This window comes from Pterocles gutturalis, unplaced genomic scaffold (assembly GCF_000699245.1).
Source record: "Pterocles gutturalis isolate BGI_N339 unplaced genomic scaffold, ASM69924v1 scaffold33439, whole genome shotgun sequence".
In the NCBI taxonomy this organism is placed as follows: Eukaryota; Metazoa; Chordata; class Aves; order Pterocliformes; family Pteroclidae; genus Pterocles; species Pterocles gutturalis.
The window spans coordinates 1-20,974 of NW_010137014.1; the positions used below are offsets into that span (position 1 = coordinate 1).

General features: G+C 47.0%; 1 protein-coding gene across 1 annotated transcript; it reads left to right on the forward strand.

Annotated features, from left to right (window-relative positions):
- The first annotated feature begins 861 nt into the window (after positions 1-861).
- Positions 862-15,278, forward strand: BDH1 (3-hydroxybutyrate dehydrogenase, type 1). Its single transcript, XM_010082503.1, has 6 exons — positions 862-998; positions 4,024-4,096; positions 5,545-5,655; positions 10,795-10,936; positions 12,517-12,669; positions 14,077-15,278. Exons 1-6 carry the CDS (start codon positions 916-918, stop codon positions 14,544-14,546), a joined length of 1,032 nt encoding a protein of 343 aa, XP_010080805.1. The 5' UTR covers positions 862-915; the 3' UTR covers positions 14,547-15,278.
- The last annotated feature ends 5,696 nt before the right edge of the window (positions 15,279-20,974 follow it).

Sequence of the window (20,974 nt, forward strand, 5' to 3'; positions counted from 1 at the left end):
CCTGGTAGAGTTCCCTCACGAGAGCTTGCGTGGGCAGCCGCGGTGCTCTCGGATTCGATCAAACCCGCCGAGTTTCAGAGGATTCCCAGAGGCAGCCGGTCCTCCCGAGCCGAGACCGCTCCTTCCCAGCCTGGTGCCCCACGGCAGCTGTTTCTGTGGTAATTTCGCTGGTTTTCAGCCGAGGCCTGTTTCTTCGTGGGCTCTGAAGCTGCCGTAGCCCAGCCCTCGGCAGAGGTGCCATAAGCCCCAACACCTAGACACCGCTGTTCTGCTTCAGTAAAGGAGGCTGTGTGCTAAGCTGGGGAGAGGGTGTTTAGTGCACTGGATTGGTTGTTTCCAAGATGAATATGACTGAAATTAACTTTTTGTTAATTTAACAACCTGGCTCTTGAGCAGTGTTCACCCTGTAGTGAGTTTAATTTCCTGTGCATAGTCCAGCATCACCAGCTACGTAATTACAAAGAAATGTATTTTTAACAACATGGCTGTACCAGCTGTAAAGCCCAAGGATTGCTTTGGGGGTTTTAGTTTAAAGTTATTTCATATAGCTCACTTGAAGTAATATATTCCATGTAAGTACCTTAATTTTTAGCTGTTTCAGAGAATGCAGTCAAAGATGCATTAAAGAAGGAGAAGTTAACATTTTCTTTAAATGCCTCCGTGCTTGTCAGTTTTCTTATAATATTTTTCCTTATTTCAGAGCATCTTGAGGTGGTTGAAGGTTGAGCTGTTTATCTCAGTATGAGGGACTTAAAGGGGGAAAGATGAGTTCCTTTGGACTTTATTTTCTTGTTGTAATACCTGGAGTCAGCATGACTTACAAAATAATTGAGCAACTAACACAGAGATGCTATCTTGTATTGCAGAGCTAAGGGAGAACAGTCTTGCTGTTGACCGAGTGGGTTAACTGAAAGCATGCTGGCTACCAAGCTGTCCCGGCCTCTCCTGAACCTCTCTGCAAAAGCCCAGAATTTCAAGGATGCAGGGAAAGGCTTCAGGTAAGTAACTAGAGGAAGAAGAAGAAAGAGTGAGATCTTGACTAAAGCACACATCGAGGGCTCATTTGTTTTCAGTGGGACAGCTTATTTACAGAATCACAAGATGGTTGAGGTTGGAAGGGAACTCTGGAGGTCATCTGGTCCAACTGTGCTGCTCAAGCAGGGCCTCCTAGGGCTGGTTGTCCAGGACTGTGTCCAGATGGCTTTTGAATATATCTCCAGGGATGGAAACTCCGCAGTCTGCCTGGGCAACCAGAGGAGATGGACTCTATATGCAAGGAGGGGTTGGCAACATGTTGCTTTTTTTTAACACTTGGACAGTCATCTGCAGTCAAAAGGGGGTTGAGCAGAGTGTTATAAATTCAGTGTCATGCAAGGGTTTATTCCTGTATGTCAGTGAATAGGCCTTGCTGCAGTGCAAGGAACTGTTGTATTTCTATGACTGCATTAAAGACACACTGAATCACATGAAATGAGAGAGAAAGTTGAGAGAGAGGGTTTTAGTCAGAAATGGAGGTAGGCTGAGTAATGAAGCTGTTTTTTTCTGAACATGAACAGAAAATTGCCTATCTAATTCTAATTCCTAGCTCTGAAAAAGTTGCCTTTTATATTGATACATGATGGGAACCCTACTAGTCCAAATTCAGAGCAAGCTGAGTGCTTTCACTGGCTTTGCTTTAGAGCAGAGTACCCAAACAGTGGTGTGTGTACCACTGATTGTATATAAGCCATTTAAAAGTGGCTCATGGCCTGCTAAGCAAGAACTGCCACCTCCAGTATTGTTCTACTGGTGTTGATAGTAGTGTCCAGCACCATCACCATCAAGGATTGCTCCCCTAACAGGGTGTTGTAAAGACCAAAGATAGCTAAGCTGTTAGAGATTTCCTGTGCAAACAGGCATAGGCCTTTTATCTTATATTTGCTCCACACATACCAAAGTTGCACTGGCAGGAATCTGCTGTGGCCTTACAAATACAAATTAATGCTTTATTAATGTAAGAAAATAAATGTAAGCATATTCTTTTTTTTCTTTTGTTTTGCTTACAGTGTATTTGGGCTTTGTGCATCTTGTACTCAGGGCAAAAATGTGTTGTGTTTTTTGAAGTACCCACAAGTTGCTAAACCTGAAATGGAAACCCAACTGTTCATCTGAAAGGCAGTGTTGTCACTATACTGGTATCTTAATGCATTGAGGTAGCATTTATATACTTGACTCTTCAAGCTGAGGACTGCCTTTTTTGGTGTAACCGAACAAAAGCAAATGCGTGGTTACAAGCACCAATTCAGTTTGAGGACCATCTGTGCATTTTAAGTATCTCAGTTGTGGTCTCTAGAATTCAGTCATGCAGAATGACAAAAATGGCTCGTGGTACTGTGTACTCAGTGTACTGTGTGTGGGCTAACATCCCATACGCATCGTAGCTGTTTTCTCTGATGACATCCCTGCTGATCGGCAGTTGGCATCTATTTTATGCCCTTGCCTTCAGGTCAAGGTCGACAGAATGTCAAGTAGTTATTCTCTACAGGCTGTTGTGAATAGAGTGCAGCAAATCAGTGTGCTGTGGTGAAATAACAGGACCAGACATGACATTGAAAAATGAAAATCAAGTTCATGCAGCTAAAAGAAATGTTATGAACTTTTCTAGGCACTTTGGGACACACCAAGAAGCTTATTGTTGAGACAAAAGTTCTAAGTCAGGGTTGCAGGTCAGGGATGTTAACACAGACTTTGCCAGGGGACCGACCTTTGCAGCAATTAAATTGTCTGCAGCTATTTCAAGAGCTGATTGGGCTTGTGACACTCAAAGTTAGAAAAAGAGCTAAACTGTGCAGGAAGGTGAGCAGACACCGTTGTCTGAATATAAATCAGCTCCTTTTGTATCTGATTCAAAGCTTCTGCCCTAGCAGACCCTTTTTCTAGCCTTGTTTTCCCAAGATGCAGCTCACAGGCCAGAGTGTCTGCAGATTGCTGTTCAGTGTAGCATCACAAGGAGTGCCTGTGATGTCCAAGCAGGAGAAAACTGTGAATGACTATGCAGTTAACTTAGAAGACAGAAGACCAGCCTGGAAGATGAGCTCTGCTGAAGGATAGATGTTGTTAGAGGGACCGGAGGGTAGTGAAATACAGCATGTCCAGGGGAAGGCCAGAGGGCTCTGGGAGGGCAATGTTGACGCCCAAAGCAAAAATGAAAAAGCTGATATAGTCCACAGAGGTGGCTGGCAAGGAGAGAGGCTAGGGTCACTCTGGTGTGTTGTCTAGGCCCAGTTTTAATGAATGATGGCAAGACCCAAGACAGCATGATGCTGCTAGTAGCATAGCTTTTCTAAACAGAATCTCACCCTGTGGAAGGCACAGTTGCTTTGCTCTACTCTGTCTTTGAAAACATGGTTTGTCTTGCTGGGAGTCAGACATACTATGCAGAGGAGTGTCAGATCTGCATGGCAGGTATTGCTCAGAGACATGGTGTCTCTTACCTTCTTGAACAGTTGCAAAGAGGGGATATAAAATCTGAGTATCTAATGGGTAGACACTGCAGAGGAAGAAATGTCATCCAACATGACAGAAGGGTGGAGCTGTGTGTAAAAGCAGTGAGACAGATCCAAGCAAATTCAAGTTTAGGCTGGGTATCAGACAATGTCACAGCAGACTTTCATCAGACAAACAAATAACTTCTACCCCAGCTTTGCATTGTTGCTGTTGGAAATGAAAACACTGCACTGCCCATTTTGCAGGTGGAAGCAGCTCTGTGCCTCGAGACCAGGAGCTATTTTAGAATTCTTGGTAATATCCAGACAGCTTCTGCAGCTGGAAATAGCATCAAGGTCTTTTGAGAACAAATGTTTCATACTGTAGGAAACACACAGGCTCAGACTAAGGAGATTTGCAGACTGAATTCTGTCTTCTCAAATGACATCATGTATATAGGCAACACTGAATTCCTTTTCATGTGTATGCTGCAGCACCAGGGTATGGACAAAATATTCCATGCCTGATCTGTTGTTTGTTGTTTTCTTTTTTTAACAGGCCTGTGCGAAGATTTTGCTTCCCTCTCTTGTCTCCATGTGGCAGCCGCTCTTATGCAAATGAAGTTGATCAGGTGAGTGTGGTTGTGGTTTCCAGAAACTACTTCTGCTGAGATGGGGTTTTAAAATCTCTGAAGCCTGGTGACCAAATTCTTCTTTCCAATTTGCCAGAAAGACTCTGAGCTGGACCTCTCCAACATACTCCACATTCTTTCCTAGCACAGACCTTCCACTGACGTAGCATGGTACATGCTGCTGAGGATGGAAATAAACAATCAGACTAGTGGCTTTCGTCTATTTTTGGAACTCACTCAGCAGATGAAACCTTCCACCTTATAGTGGAGGGAATTTGCATGACAAATTCTTAATAAAGCACTCTTTCTGGAATATGGTTGTGTAAGTCCTCGCCTTTTGATCTGGAGAGTGGCATTCTTCTTTAACAGCCCTCTCCTTGAGGCGTTCCTCTCCTGGAACAGTGGCAGGCAAAAGGAAATGGGATGTTTTGCCCTCTTGCTTGTCTTGTGGCACAGAACTCAGCACTGTAGCTGTGCTAGAGTATGCACATCTTGCTCCATAACCCTGGGACAGTCTCAAAGGAATTCAGATATGGCCCCTGCATCACTCCTGGGCTTCCAATGTGAGCCTGATCAGTCCCTGTGTATGCTGGGGAAAGCCAAATTTCTAGTTTTTTGAATGAGATGAGTTGTAATGAATTGCAAATAATTATTACCTAATCCGACCCACAGCAGTGCCTTGTTGCGTGTGCACTTGTTGCTGCTGGAATGTGGTACACCATGCAGTTTTTAACATGCCACTTAACTGCTGCCTCTATTTGGGTTAGAAGAAGAGTTTTGGAGAAGAAAGGAGGCATATTTCTATTTAAATTGTAAGTTGCAAAAATAAGAAGACCAAAAATAAAAAGGCAAACAAAATGACTGATGACCAACTGGTCTTAATTTCAAATATTAAATCCACTTGATTCTGCTTAGCTTTTACAACCCAGCACTGGAGGATTTATGTGCTAGAGAAAGATTAGTGAGCAGTCAGTAAGGTTAACCCATATTCTTTTTTCGGTCAAGCTATCTTCCCCATGCCCTGCAGGCTCATGGCACAGAAGAGTGGACTCCTGCCTGCTTTGAACATATAGGAACAGTTCCTACTGAAGGGAAGACATGTCTTGGGAACTGTCTGGTATATTTTCAGACTTCAAGATTGATGTGAACTGTCAGGGAATGGTGGTTTGCTTGGTCTCTTTGCCTTGGGAACCTGTTGCCAGAGGTGCCAAACTTTTCTTTGTGTTCAGAGGACGATCATTCTGCCTCACTGGCAGGAAGTCAGTGTGAAACGTTTGGCACTGGGTGGCAGTATCTGGCAGTGAGTGTAGAGAATGTCCATGGAACAAGGGACTCCTCCTGGCCAAGGACATGGTTTTGTTCTGTGCACTTCAAATCACCGATTTCTAATACTCAATCTCAGTGTTTTTGTTTTTGGTTTTGGTTTTTTTTGCTATCTTGTTTTGCAGATTGGCAGCAAAGCTGTGCTTATAACAGGTTGTGACTCAGGGTTTGGGTTTGCCTTGGCCAAGCACCTGCATGCCAAAGGGTTCGTTGTTTACGCTGGCTGCCTGCAAAAGGTAGGGAAAACAAAAACTTTATTCTTCCCCTGTGGCACTTGCATGGACATGTAGAAAATCCAGTCTTTCTTCTCCACTCTGCTCAGCTTTCTGCTAAGGAGAAGGAGGGTGATTGGTAGCCCAAAGGGAAAGACATCAGTGCTTGAATTTCATAGAGCATAACCTGATCTGGACCAGAACCAGGACTAAATGGTATCTGGGGAGGTGGTTCTTGAAATCACAACATTGTGGTCTGTTCTGTATCTGATGGACTGGAACCTGGGATCTAATTTTATAGGGTTATCCATAAGCAAATTTTGGGATTAGGTTGAGTCTGGACCTTTGGCCCAGGTCTCAGACTATACATATTCATGCAGGGCTTATTTTGATTAATTGTGACATCCACCAAGCCACCCGTGATTTTATGGAGTGTGGTATGAGCATATTTTTCTATATTCATGAATACAGCCATGCCCCAGTGTGTATGCGGGTTTCCTGAAATCACTGTGAAGGCAATAGTTCCACTAGTACAAATGAGAGCAGAATTGGGCCACAAATAGCTTAGTGATGCAGTCCTGATACTCTCTCTGGGAGCACTCTGTATGGCAGTCAGAGATGCCTGGTCATGGAGAACAGGGGAGCACTTTAGCCTCTCTCCTTATGAAGCACTGCACTTTTTCAGCTGCATGGCCCTTTCCCAACAGAAACAAACTTACTCCTCGGGATATCCTGGGGTGGGTCAGTTATTTTGATCCTTATCTTTTAGCTCACTCATAACTATAAATGTATCTTGAATTATATTATTTAAAGATAATTTCCCATGTGTTTTTTAGTATTGTCAATACTCTTTCTGCTGTTAATTTTTCCATTATTACTAAATTTTGCTTAAATTATTAGTTCTTTCTGTTGCATTTTTTCAAAAGAGAAGTTTGTGTTTCCATAGCTCTGTCCTTGGGGTGTCTCAGCTTTGGGTCAAGGGTTTTTTTGTTAACCTGGGCTCCCTCTACAGGCTTCACACCAGAAAAAGACACTTCTTATAAACTGCTGCTTTTCAAAAGGTGTCAAGAAGAGAGGGTGGATGAGTACTTTTTTTGCAGTTGTTTCTACTCAGCTTTTATAACTGAAGATCAGCATTAGAGAATATAAGAACATTGCAGACTCAAAAACCACTGTTTGGCATAATAGCCTGCCTTTCTGTTGACAGGAGCCAAAAATTTCAGAGCTGCAAAGTTACTTCTGGGTTTCACTTCCTCTGTCTGAGCTGCCAGAAAGATGTGATTTTCAGTGAGCATGTCTTTAACTGTCACTGAAACCTCCCTTCCATTTTGGTGTCTTCAGTGCTCATTTTATTGAGTGCATGTTAGAGGAGAATCTTGGCCTCTGACAATTTTAGCATAAGCTGACATGCAGCAGCATGCCAGAACTCTTTTAGGCTTTGATCAATATTTATTTCCTTGCCAAAAATCAGCAGAAAGCTTTGCTCTATCACTGTGTAATTAAATATTGCTTCTGTAGCTGGACTTGCATCGCATGTTCCAAAATCTGTGTTACTATGGCAAGACTGGTAACAGCAACTGTCATCAGAAAAACACTGTAAAATGCCAAAGCTCCTTAGTTAACAGGTTGGCCTCCTATGTGTCCTCAGGCCATATACTTTATGTAGCACTGCGCTGTAGAACTAAAACAGCCCCAGGAGACTGAGCTGGTTTCTCATTGTGCCACTGGTTTAATTAGCAAAACCATAAGCAGAATTCTGATCAGAGTGTAATTATTACTGATGTCAGGGGCAGAAAAGGTCTGGTGTGTTTTTTAGATGCTAGATAGAAATGGAGGTAGAAATAAGAAGCATCATCTTTTCCTTGGGTATATTTGACCTAGCCCTGACAGGGAGGAAATGACTATGAAACTTCAGTGTTATTTTTATGGGACTGTTTTTCACAGCACACCTGCACATCAGAAGCATACTCCAGCTTGGGGAGCCATCATAGCCTCAGGGTATGCACTGTTTGTAGGAGTGTCACATCCTTATTGCAGATTAAAAGTGTGTGCAGTGCTGACTCTTCATCAGGAAATGTTTCCTAGAGTGGCCAGATCCTGAGCGTCTGACCTGAGAGAGGTGTCACAACTGAGGGGAGCCCAAAGATGGGTCTGTGCTAACAGTGTGCTATTTCACACGCAGTTTCTTCTGAACATTTTCACTGGCAAATATATTCATGTGAGCGTTGTGTTGATGCTTCATTGCCAAGGCAGTGGTAGTCTGGATCCAATGAACAATCATACTGCAGCTGTCTTATTTTTTCCTCTTTGGTTAATAGCTGGAGGAGCCAGCTGACACAAGATGAAGAAGGTATTTTTCCATCAGTATCTGTTACCAGTGGACATATGTGATGTTTGTTAATGGCTGTCAGGAGTGTGGTGGAACCCCTGTTTGCTTTGCTTTGTGTGCTTAGGCCTGTCGGGGCTTGCAGGGGGATGAGCAGGCAGAGGTTATCTGAGCAAGCCAGCGTGCAGCCAGCTACTGTAGGGCTCAACAAGAGTGCTCAGAGCCACAGGGTGTTCCCTCCCGCTTCAGGGACATGCTGATAAAGAGACAAGCTGAAACCCATGGGCCCTGGAGGGTGACCGTGGAAAGAGAAAGATGAGGCAGCCGTGTGCTTTTTCAGTATGCAAGAGCTGGGCCGTTTTGTCATGGGGACAGTGGACCCTGAGGCTGGCAGCAGAGATGTCCTGGTCTCTTGGCATAGTATGAGAAGGTCCTTTCACTGCTGCATGTGTGCCTGGGGGTTGTGGGACAGGCTGCATCCCATGTTAGGAGAGATGATATACAACCCCAGGGTGCCTGACTTAAACACCACCCATCTGCCCTTTCTGAAGAGCCAAGGGAATGGCCTGTGGGGCTGGGTTAATGCCCAGAGTCCAACTCTTGGCCAGGATCCCAGCCCCAAGGGTCCCTGTCCGAGCACCCAGCTGTGTGTGGGTGGGCAGAAGGGATGTTGGATTGCTGAGCCAATCCTGTAAGGGAGGAAGAAGGGAAGAAGAGGATGCTGTGAAGGTCCCAGTAGAGGTTATGAGGCCTCTGAGGCTGGTGTGTTGCTGTGGCCCAGAGATTTTGTAGCACCTCACAAACCTGGGACTGGGGAAAGAAGCACCATGTCCTTACTGTTCTTCCCTTTAGCAATATCTGCTGTTTCCAAGGGACTTGCATGCTTGGATTTGCTGATTCCCTGTGGGCATCCCCACATGTGCCACTTGTATGCTTGTCAATGCTTTGCCATACACACTGGCTTCAGTACCACAGTGCTTTTGAGTGAGCAGCAAACTTAGCACGAAACTGTGTTTTCAGTCACCGTACAAACGCCACTAAGCTGTGCATGGGACTTAACTGCTCTGTTTTGTATGCGGTATGCTTCTGTGTGGAGAGAGTGCAGCAGATGCCTTCTCTTAAGGACAAACACTAACCGGTATTAACAGTCCGTGGTGGAATAAGGAAGGGTGGAGGAGATGGAGGGGAGATGTCAGGTACTTGAGTTAGTGAACTGTCTGTGAGCAGAGTGGATAAGCACAGGAATGAGAGGAGCCAGGAGAAAGGTTTGTTTTTTGTGGTTTTTTTTTGGAAGAGAGGTGGCACAGAGACAGGGGGAGATATGGCCACCCTTTGTGGTAGCTAAAATGTGATGTCTGGAAGGAACTCTCATTTGGGGGAACAAATGCGCAGCCTGGGTTCAGACTGCAGAGATGAGCACCATCTCGTTGACAACTGACTACTGGGAGTATCTGACAGGGAGCACCTGTGGCTCAAGCTGTTTAGAAAAATCTAATACAATTCAGCAGTCAGGAAACAGCCTTGCTATGAAGAACTGGTCTGTTCCAGGTCAGAGGAAGGAAAGCAAGCTATCCAAAAAAGCCTCATCTGTGAGGGGTGAAGAGCGCTCTGATGCTTGCCTGCTGATGCTGACACAGTGAGAGGGGCTACCTGGAGGGTGGAGTGGTGAGGGAAGAAGGGCTGAGCAGCCATCAGATGATGCTGTGGGACATGCTCCATGTCTAGCTTGTTAATGAGGAGTAAAAGACTTCTAGTGAGGGATGATATTGGGGGGACAGAGGGAGTTTCCTACAGTAAAGACAGGAATGTTCCCAAAAAGTGATTCTTTTCAGAGCTAGACCTCTCCATCCTCTACGAAAGTACCCTAGAGTGCCCAGGACAGTCCAGTAGCTTATAACCATGGGAGTGATTGAGGGATAGTCCCAAACTGGTATTAACATCTCACGTCTGTGTCCTGGAAGCACTGTAGCCAGGCTTCACCACTGTGAAGGGACTAGCTCTGGGCATGGCAGCCTTGTTGCTTGCAGCGTCTGGCCCACGTATCTCGGGGGTTAACCACAGTTACATAGCTGGGCTGTGAGTGGATATTGGAGGAATCTTGTTCTGAGCTGAGAAAAAAGGAGTGGAGATGGGAAATGGGAGCGAGAAAAGGCTCATGGGGGGAGGCAGAGAAGAGAGCAAGATGCTGGAAAAGATGCTGGGGGAAATTACTAGCAGGCAAGCTGGCCAGGCACTTGGTGACCAGACTCAGTAGGAGTCCGTTGGAGGCAGTAGGTGGGTTTCCAGGCAGTGGGAGCTGTGTGCATAGATCAGCTGAACAGAGAGAGCAGTGGGCACGCAGTCCTTTTTGGACTGTCGCTTCCAGAGCTGGCAATGTGACTGAGAAGCATGTGCAACATACACGTGCAGCCACTCACCTGCTATTCTATACCATACCCCCGCCAAACTATTTGCTGTGCCTGATATGCAAACCAAAGTGAGGATGGCACCACATTCCCACCACTGCAGCAGTGGGGCACAGCTTTATCTCAGGATCTTGTACTGGGCAGGAGTTACCTTGCTGGGGCAGATCCAGCTCTGGCTGCCTTCTTGGTGTTCAGAGCAGTTTGTACCAGCTAACTCTGTGGCAGGGCTCATGGTCAGATAGGGATGCCTGAGGAATAGTGTTCTGCAGGAGCAGCCCTGTCTGTTCCCCTTCCTCTTAGAGCTGCAGGACTGTCCTGATTATTCTGTGACTGCCCTGTGCATTCTTTTGTTTGATTTGATGGTTGCTATGCATTTGCTACTCTACACGAGCAGTTTGGCCACATTCAAACTGGCAGTTTCTTCACCTCTAGGACAAGGGAGATGGTGGTTCCAAGGATCTGGACAACATGAACAGTGATCGAATGAGAACTGTCCAGCTCAATGTCTGTGACAGCAAAGAAGTGGACCGAGCAGTGGAGCATGTGAATAGCAGCCTGGAGGACCCAGAGAAAGGTTCGTGTGCGCAATGGGCTTTAAGGTCACATAGGTGGCAGGAGCTCCCTCAGCTGGGCTCTGGGAGCATTTTCAGGGCATATTTCAAAAGCTGAGCGCATGACTGAAGGGCACAAAGCTTTGAGGAGCAGCAGTGCAGAGCAAATAGTCTGTTTAAATGTTGTGCCACGTCAGAAAGCAGCTTCCCACTTAAGACAGCAACTAGAAAGAAAACTGCTTTTTTGTCTGCTAGCTCCTGTAGGGATATTAGCAGAAATCAAGGTGGTGGTCAAGGCCCTGTAATTAGTCTTTATTCCTGTGACCTGAAGTTTGTTGTGACTCCCTTTATGTTGTAAAACCAGGCCAGTGCCCAAAGATTGGGCGTTAGCAATGGAGATGTCTCCCCCAAACTTCCAAAAGGAAAAGGAGAGATTTTTCCAAAGGATTTTCTGTTAAGCCAGCTGAGTATCATTAATGCCATTGCAGATATTATCATATACTGCAGATTTCAGAGTTCAGGGGGTAGCTGTAGCTGACTTACTTAGCCTGCCTACCTCATTCTGCTGAGGTGATGACAGCAAATTCTGCTCCAGTACTGTGAAAATCCCAGTTGCTCATGTGTTCCTGAAATCTTTGCACCCTTTGAACTACATTTTTCCCCTAAAGAACATCCACACTTCAACGCATGAAGGTTGTTTAAAAGCAGAACAACCAGTAATGTTTTGTTTTGGATTTTGCATAAATGTATTTATTTTACTTTTATATTTATTTTTTTAGATTATTTTGGGTCTTCTATATATAAATTAAGTTTTCTAGCCCTGTATTCTCAAACATAAGCTAGGCTGCAGTTGCCTTTTCTGGGCTGCTTCTGAGAACACAGATCTGGATGACATCAGTCAACAGATAACAGCAAGTTTTTCTAAACAGCAGAGAGAAGCTATTCCAGGTCTTTCTCAGTCTGTTTCCTGTGCCATTAGAGTATTATATGAAGTGAGTTCATTTTATTCCAAATTCCTTTAAAATCTTTTTTTTTTAATTGCCAAATGAGTTCATGGCTTTGGCTGTTGCCATCTTGATTGGCAGAATAAAAGGGAGATACTGTGGCAGGCATGCCCACCCATGTCCACCCATGCCCCCATGCTTCCCAGCATTGCAGGCATTCTAGTTCTTATGGTGACATAAGGGATTTTACTTTAAAAGAATTACTGTTTTGTTTCTTAAAAGGTCTTTCCTATTCTTATTCTTTGCATTTAGAGGCTATATTTTGCTGCTTTTAAAAAAATAATGATGGATAAAAAGAGAATGGCAAGGAGAACAGCTTAGACAAGGCTGAATTTGTCTTATTTGCTGGCTCAGAACTTCCCTTATTCATGGTACTTTGTGGCTGCAGTGTTGGGCAGTAGGGACAGATCCTGATTGTGATTATATTTGCTCAGGAGGCTGAGGTTCACTCTGAACTCTCTTCTCTCTGGCTTTAATCTTTACAGGTGTTAATGAAAGGCTCTGTTGTATGGTGCCATAATCTATTAGCAAAGTCTTTTCGAAGCTGCTCTCATTAGTGTCTCAGAGGGAAAGCTTTCTGCTTGATTTTTGTCTTCCAGGGCTCTGGGGGCTGGTTAACAATGCTGGGATCTCCACATTCGGGGAAGTAGAGTTCACAAGCATGGACACCTACATGGAGGTAGCTGAAGTGAATCTGTGGGGGACTGTGCGAACCACCAAGGCTTTTCTCCCACTCATCCGGAGGTCAAAGGGTGAGTAGTCTCCTCCAGACTGGCACTACCTGGAGCAAGTCCCCTGTCCTGCCCTATGTCTTGCTGTGTTAGAGGCTAGAAGGTCTGTTATGCTTCTCTCTGCACCATTGGCCATCTTCATACCTTTACAGACTCACAGCATACACACAAATGACAGATTTTGTAACCACTCTGAGTTACACAGCAAGGCAGCAGTCCTGAAAACCAGTAATTATTTCTTGTTCCCATCTGTGCTGCCTTCTCCAGCAACATCCCACGCAAGATCTAATCCATCATACCTTCTTTTACCTGTTCAGAAGCTGCAGATCACCATAAATTCCAATGTCAGGAGCAGTCCTTCCCTCTACACAGACACCAGCTGTGCCAGTGCTGGCAGGGTGGGCAGGAGCAGTGTACTGTGATGTGCTTCTCCTAGGGAAGTTGTCAGCTGTGTGCTGTGTTACTTTGGAAGCTTGTAGTGTATGAGAGGTTGGCTTTGTACAGCAAAGAAACACAGACCTGGAGCTTGCATGGGTCTCAGCATAAAGGGGCAAAAGCTTTCCTGTACTGGGGCCAACTACCTGACTAAATGAGACTATTTTTTACTCTTGAGGCATCCACAGACTTTAACAGTGTTGTCCTGTGCTGCAGACCTGGGCTGTATGTGGCCCAGGCAACATTCCTTCCACCATGGAAGAGTATCCACTTCTGTGGTCAAGTTTTCTGTGTCTAACCTGACTGAGCAAGGAGCACTGATAGAAACTGCAGAGAACTCTAACTACTGATTAGACTGCAGCATGTACAGTCTCCTACCAGCACTCTCCCCAGCCAAAATGGATGGCTTCTGGAGAGGAGAAAGGCCCCAGCTCTGTGCTTGAGTCATATTTCAGCTGTAACACAGAGAAAGGTGCAATGGACTTAGACTGCTCTGCTTGTTTGTGGTGCAGGAGCAATCCATGCCCTTTTGAGAGGCAGACACAAAAGCCAGCACTGGGCTCCTGGGTTTTGTGCCTTTGCTTTGCAAATAAACAAGCTCAGGCCTTGTGCCAGAGCCTTTCTTTTCTGCAGCTTCCTCTTGTCTGGGCTCAGCCCTGATTGTTGCTGAGCAATCCTGTTTCCCACCATGCAGGCTCTGTTCAGCCTCTTCTGTGTTCCCGGTAGCAATGAGTTTTGTGTGTCACCATGTGCCTGTGTCCTCAGGTATAATGAGCCAGGAATCACAAGCAACAGGCTTGCTCTGTGACCTGAAGGCCATTGCATAGCACAGCAATGCTCAGATAGAGCCAACAACAGGTCTGCTGGGCAGCTCTTGGGGATGTGCAGTGAGCAGGTGGATGCACGTTCAGGAACCTGTGGGGTGGTGTGTGTTGGGTATCTGCTCTGATCAGGTGCCACAGCTCAGCTCTGCTTCGCCTGGCCTCTGCCTAGGTCGTGTGGTGAACATCAGTAGCATGATGGGGCGCATGGGCAGTCCTGCCCGCTCACCGTACTGCATCACCAAATTCGGTGTGGAAGCCTTCTCTGACTGCTTGCGGTATGAAATGCAGCCTCAGGGGGTGATGGTCAGCATCGTGGAGCCTGGCAACTTCATTGCTGGCACCAACCTGTACAGCCCTGAGCGAATCAAAGCCATAGCCGACAAAATGTGGGACGAGCTCCCCGAGATAGTGCGCAAAGACTATGGGAGGAAGTACTTTGATGAGCAGGTCAGCAAGATGGAGACGTACTGCAACAGCGGCTCGAAAGACACCTCACCGGTCATCGAAAGCGTCACCCATGCGCTCACCGCCACGGCCCCGTACACCCGCTACCACCCCATGGATTACTACTGGTGGCTGCGTATGCAGATCATGACGCACATGCCTGCTGCCATTTCAGATCGGCTCTATGTCTATTGAGGCCTCACACTCCAAGGCTACCCAGGTGGGAAATCTGTTTTAAAGAGAGCATTGTACACACTTCCCATTAGTAATTTTTAAATTTTTCTAACCTCATTTCAGAGTACTGTATTTTAGCTCTAAAGGGTTCGTTTCAACTTCTGACATAACCTAAAGGGCAGTAATTTGCAAGGGATGCTTCATAGGCAGGAATACATTCTGTTTGTGCAGGGACATTGATTCTTTGCTATTTATTTCATGTAATCGTTTTTTATTTCACCTCAAATATGAAATTATAATCATTATTTAAACTGCAATTGTTCTGAAGTGTTTTCAGAAATTTCTGCTGATGGCTGAACACAATCTTCTCAATTCCTGCCTAGGATGCAGCCTTCACACCATAAAGCATAAGCCATCCATGCTGTAATGGCAAACCACTGTCTCCAGATGACAAAGAGTGTCCCAACAGACTTTTCCAGGCCTGGTAACAGTAGCCCAAGGCAGGGCAGAAACTTGTTTAATTTGGGGATCAGAACTCAAGATGCTCGGTGCTGAAACTTGAGCAACTGACCCTGTCCCTTTCTCTCAGAATTAGACCAATGAAACCTTAGAGAAAAAGAACCAGTCTGCTTTTCTTGCATGCTTTCTTGCAAAGGAGTTCAGTGATGCAGGGACTCAAGTCCGCAGACCTTTTCCATAGGAGTTTCTTATTCATATGAGCATTCCCATGAGTGTGAGCAGCTTTACGCACAGGACTGCAGGCATCAGGATTGGCCTGTAGCAACATTTATCTTCTTTTCAACAGTAATTGAACATCAACTCCAGACTTAGTTTGGAGAAGAGTTTCACTCCAGCTCCTGTAATTTGTGAGGATCACTGCTGAACAGAGGGAAGCAGAGAGGGTTATAGTCCCATCAGTGAACATTCACTGTCCCTTACCAGGGACTTCAGAGTTACACTGAAGTATTTGTACAGCACCGTGCACCAAAGGGCCTTAACCCTGACCAGGGCCTCCAGGCACTGTTGTGGTGCAGGGGGTGGTAACAATAATAACTTTAATTGAAGGAGTCACTGAGCTGAAACACATCTAACATGACATAAGTCTAACAGAACGTCCATAACAATGAAGTTAACTTTAAGAGCAGTTTCATTTCCGTGATGGTTGTTTACATGTTTGAGAAACATTTGTTTTGTACTGTAAGAAAATTTTTAAAAAGCCTTTCATGAGGAATGCAGAAAGAGGTTTTTTTAAGCTTAAAAAGCAAAAATAAAAAGTAATTAAAATAGCCATTGTTAGTGAAGTTAAAGAAGAGATCTCATGTGCTCTAGAAACATACCATGACATGATCAAAAACTCCTTTGGCATAATAAATGTATACATGAATGGTAACAAAATTCAGAGGCTCCCTTTCTTTATTTTTTAAATATTTAAGGTGAAAAGCTCATATTCTTGATTTTTTTTTTTTTTTTCTTTTATTGATTTGGTGAGGTTCATGCCTGTTATGCATACACACTGCATTCAGAGGCTGATTTGCAGTCCTGAGTCTTACCTGTCCATGTTGGATAGTGCAAGACTTCTGTACCAGATGTATCCTGCATCTTGTGACAAAAATGCTGAACCCCTGGGCTCCATGTATTTGCAGCTCTTAAACCTGCGTCTGTACCAGACTCGCACATATTACAAAGGATTATTAGGGATCATGCCCAGGGAGCAGGAAGAGAAACTGGGCTCTGAAGAGGGGAGGGAGCTGGCAGTGATTCAACATGGCTGGCACACAACAGGTCACTGACAGACCCCAGATAAAACCCTGGGAGAGACTTGCTGCCTTCTAGACAGCCGTTATCTTCTCCAGAATCCTAGCAGTGGTAGCTGCATCTTGCGGTGCAGGGCGTATTGCCTCATTTTCCAATACACGGACTTGTCTCTGGGACAAAACATAAGAGTGTGAGCCACAAGAGACCCAGCAGGCACAGGGACTAACTTGCAAGGCACAGCAGAAAACCTCTATAACAATGTTTGCTGCAGGTGACACAGCAGAAGAAGAGCCTTTACAAGAAAAGTTCTTGTCTAAAAATTTAGCTCTGACATGCTAAGTAACACAAAAAATCATGTCATTCTGATGGGGATGCTAGGTCCCAATTTTACATGTACTGCTGAGTTTTAATACAGACATCAATGAAGTTAGATGTGGAAAAGATGGAGCATGCAGCTGAGTTATCTCAGTTTAGCTCAGAGACCCCCGAGAGTGAATGTAGCAGATGTTTAACAGTGCTGTATTCATCCCCAGCCAGAAAGATAAAGCCAAACAGTGATAACTGTGCTCATGTCTATGCAGCATCACTTCTTGAAGGCTTCTGAACTCCTTTGCATGAGGTGCCCTCAGGGAGTTCTGAAGCCATAGGAGATGGGACGGTACCGGTGCCCTGCAGCGTGATTTACAGGGGACCATGTGGCCATGTAGGATGGGGAGGCAATGGCCAGGGTGCTCCTGTGCATCATGGCTGTTCCTAGGTTTCTATGTGGGTTTTCCTGACACTGGGAGAGCTTGGTAGCTGATGTGTGGTCAGGAGGGCAGCAAGCTGGTTAGTTTTCCTTCTGGGATCTTGGCAATCCCACCATTTCAGGGTTTGCCCTGAGAAGCATATTAAAAGCTAATCTCCTCTGGTTTTGCATGACTGTCCTTGCAACTCGGTGCTCTCTAGGCCTTGCCTGCACGGTGCCACTGCAGCTCCTGGAATAGCTTCAGCCCACCGAGTTTATTTGAAAACTAAGAAGAACAAAAGCAGAACAAAAGAGGACTTGGCCAGGCACCTGGTCCGCTGCAGTCCCAGGGCTGCCTCAGTGGGAGCTTCTGCCCCCTCAGGAGGAGCTGGGGAGCCTGGAGCGGTCAGTTTGCAGGGGTGCCCACCCCAGGCTCTAGTCTGATCTCTGCTGGCTGGTGGGAGGGCTCTGCCTTCCCCAATTTCTCTCCAGGCAAAGACTGTTGGCAATGATGCAACAGATCTCAATGTGCAGAATCCCTTGGGCAACCTGGAGTTAAAAGTAGCTTTCCCTTGTGTGGTGGGAGGCAGCAGAGATGGGGTAATTTTAACTACAGCTCTTACATCTTGTTCTGAGCCTTAATGAGGAAATCATGAAGTCCTACCCTCTTCAGAACTTCTTGCTCCTAGTGATGAGGGTGGTGAATGCTGTGTTTGAGATCAGCGTTTAGTGACCCCTTCCTGCCACATGGTCTGGAACAGAAAATCATTTCACAGGTGGGAAGTCGTACAGCTTTGGGAGAGCTGGTCCCAAGCCCGTGCCTCAGCTCCCATGTCCTGGCAGAGATCTGGCCCAGGTCTGGCTCATGGTCCTGGGCTGGCAGTTGGGATACAGGACTGCTCCTGTTCAGGCAGCATTAAATAGCTGAGCGCAGGGTGTCTTCCCCAACTGAATTACATGTAACAATTAAATAGATAATTTAATATATGAGTGGCTCAGTCGCTGAGCTAGAAAGTCAAATCCCCGTCTGTACTGAGATGGACTGATGCCAAGGGGCCTTGCTGCAGAGCCTGTGTGCAGCTGCTGGCACTTCGTGGACTCTGGCTTTGAAAGAAGTTGTCCCCAGCAAACGAAGGGAATGGTAAGCGTAACTCACAGAAGATCTGATGACACCTCCCTGGGGAGGTACCACTCAGGAGCACAGCAGCGGTTTCTGTTCCCTCTTTCCCAGCAGCACGTAAGGCTTGCTGTGCAGCCTTGGGGAGCTTGCAGACTTAAACTGGTGCTTCCCGAGACGAAGCTCTGGGCTGGTACCACCAATGCAGTGAGCAGCGAGTTCTTCCTCACCATGCATGAGTGCAAGCGGGAGATGCCAGGGCCAGGAGCAGCCTGTGCATCTGTCACACGGTGGCAAGTAGCACTTGCAGTGCCACCCTCTGCTTGTCACCACCAGTCACCTGGGCATCACAACCCTTGCTGGGTGGTGGGTGAAAGGGGTGCTGTGAATGTGCCCTAATTTTGGCAGGTGGCTGGGGGAGCGCATGCTCCATCAGCTGAACAGACTGACTGCTTGGAGTAGGGTCACCATCACCCCCTGCCAGCAGAGACATTAGGGTGGTGATGGCAACCACGGGGGTCCCAGCTTGGCCTGTGTTACTGGGGACTTCCAGCCATGATCACGCAGAGAGGGACGTGTAGTGACACAGATGCTACTCTGCAGCTCCCCTGCAACTGGTGAGGGACAGGCAGACGGAGTCATGTACCACCTTCTGCCTCCCAAAGGGCCCCAGGACTTCAGGACTGCCTGAAGAACCGCAGATCAGGCTGCGCTGCTTCCACAGCCAGAAGGCATCTCGTTGTGGCCTGCGGGAAGCGTAGGGGCAAGGAGACTGGCTGTGATGTAGTTTGCTATCTTAAAATAATTTTTACTAACTGTTTTATTTGCTACCGAGTGAGGTTATTTGAAGATGCCTTTTTGTCAGCATCTGTCGCCAATCACAAACGAGTCTCTGTCCTTCTGGGGCTCTACCACCACAATAAACTGGAAGAGGGACTGGACCTGGCTGCCGGCTCCTCCAGTCATCCTCTCCCCTCCCTTGTGTAGCACAAGGTTGTGTAACTATTGGTGTGATGTGGGACATCTTCAGCAGAAAAGCTTGGGAGACCTGTTCTCACCTCCCACATGAGTCCTGGGAAGACAGAGCTCTCCCGAAGTGGGAGTGCTCCAGTTTCACAGCCATGCAGCAAGCGGGTCATCCCCCCGTAAACCGTCTGGGATCTGACTGTAGTGCCCAGGAGCTGTGCCCTGGGAACCACGGCCTCGCTGCAGCACCCTGGACACGTGCAGCCCTCAGCTGGGACCTCGGCCCATCCTCCCTTGGCATTTCTGACAACCTTCAACGTGCTGGTCCCTGGAGCGTTTGCTCCTCTCACTGCTTACCGCCCCCTCAGCACAGGGGGCTGGGCACTGACGTGGGGTCATGCCTTTCCCAAGGGAAAACAGGACACAAAAGTCTAAGACTTCCCCTCCTGAGCTTGCGCAGGTATCATTCTCGAGCACAACGTTACTTTATTTTCCAGACACAATCTCAAGTTGGGCAGTAACAGGAGCCTGCTCTCCCCCTCCCCGAACACCCGAACACCCCAGAAGGCTCCTCGCTGGAGCCGGGGGTGAAAGTGTAAGTGTTCCTGTCCTCCTTTCTCCCTTGGCTCTGAATGTCAGAGCAGTAGCATAAAAAAATGTGGTAATATTCGGAGCGTTCACTGTGGTGGTATTCTGACTTCTCCCGGAGCAGGATGGACCATAAATCTTGTGAGATAACATGTTGTCACAGAGACTTCCAGACCAGAGCGTGAGTACTGCCGGCACATCTGAACCAGCCCACCCAGGCCTGGGCACTGCTAGCGCAGAAGGCAGCAGCTTTTGTACCATGAACACAGGGTGAGTATCCGCTGCTTCCCCTCCCGTGAGATCTTGGAGGTATTGTGGGAAACCTTACCAGGATCCAATCCACAACACAGTGAAATTGGGGTTTTTGTTGTCACAAGACTGAAAGCAGAACTGGTCTGAAGGACAGACAAGGGGAAATTACAGCTTGGTTCAACAGAAGCTTTGGGTTATTGTTGGTGTGTCACCTGTGGATCTGCAATGAGTTTAAAACCACAGAGGAATATCTTATTCCCTGATGGATCATCGGGACCTGACCAGCCCCAGCTGGGATCCCCCACCCTGCCCACAGCCCAGGATTCCATTTCAGCCCCGCCTGTGGCTGTTCATCCCCACTGGTGTGGGGGATGGAGGATGCTGGTCTCTAGCCCTGCTGGGCTGGATTGGCTCCTATGGCCCCTGCCTCCTCATCTCTCCAGTGGGCAGAGCCTGTGGTCCTGCTCAGGGCAAGCACAACACTTGGGGCTAAGAGATGGGGATGTTCCTGGCAGCCCCGATGCTGCTCTCTCTCAACCTGCTGTGCTTGGGAATGGTCCCAGGGGTGCTAGGAGGTCAGCTCCCCACTCCTTGTCCTGCCTCTGATTCTGGACCCTGCTGCTACTTTTTGCTGCTGAGAGGTCCCTGCTGTGCCCAGTTGATGGGCCTCTGGCTGAGTGCTGGATCAGCAGGAGCAGAGGGAGCTGCTTTCCTCTGGCTCGCCAGCACTTTCCCTGAAGCTCCTCTGGATGCCACCCTGCTCCTTGCCTCTCTGAGCCTGCTCGCTGGGGACTGGCCACGCTTGGCAGAGACCTTTGCAGATGAGGGATTGCTCTCCACCCCATGGAGACAGGGATTTGCATTCCCTTTGCTGACGCTGTGGAGCAGCCCTGGCTCTCACTGTTATTTATGAGCTTTCTGTAGCACCGAATCCCTCAGCAAGGAGCAATGTGCTGTTCTTCCAGCTCACCTGCTGTGGAGCGGCACTTCTCACAAGCACCGCCAGCACACCTGGAAAGCAGGGCTCTGTGGAGGCGAGAGGCA

What these genes read in the sequence shown, in the direction of transcription:
- BDH1 (XM_010082503.1), top strand. Translation starts at nt 916, where the DNA reads ATGCTGGCTACCAAGCTGTCCCGGCCTCTCCTGAACCTCTCTGCAAAA. An exon ending in ACGCTGGCTGCCTGCAAAAG is followed by an intron (nt 5,656 to 10,794) that starts GTAGGGAAAACA and finishes CTTCACCTCTAG; the next exon opens with GACAAGGGAGATGGTGGTTC. An exon ending in CCTGGAGGACCCAGAGAAAG is followed by an intron (nt 10,937 to 12,516) that starts GTTCGTGTGCGC and finishes TTTGTCTTCCAG; the next exon opens with GGCTCTGGGGGCTGGTTAAC.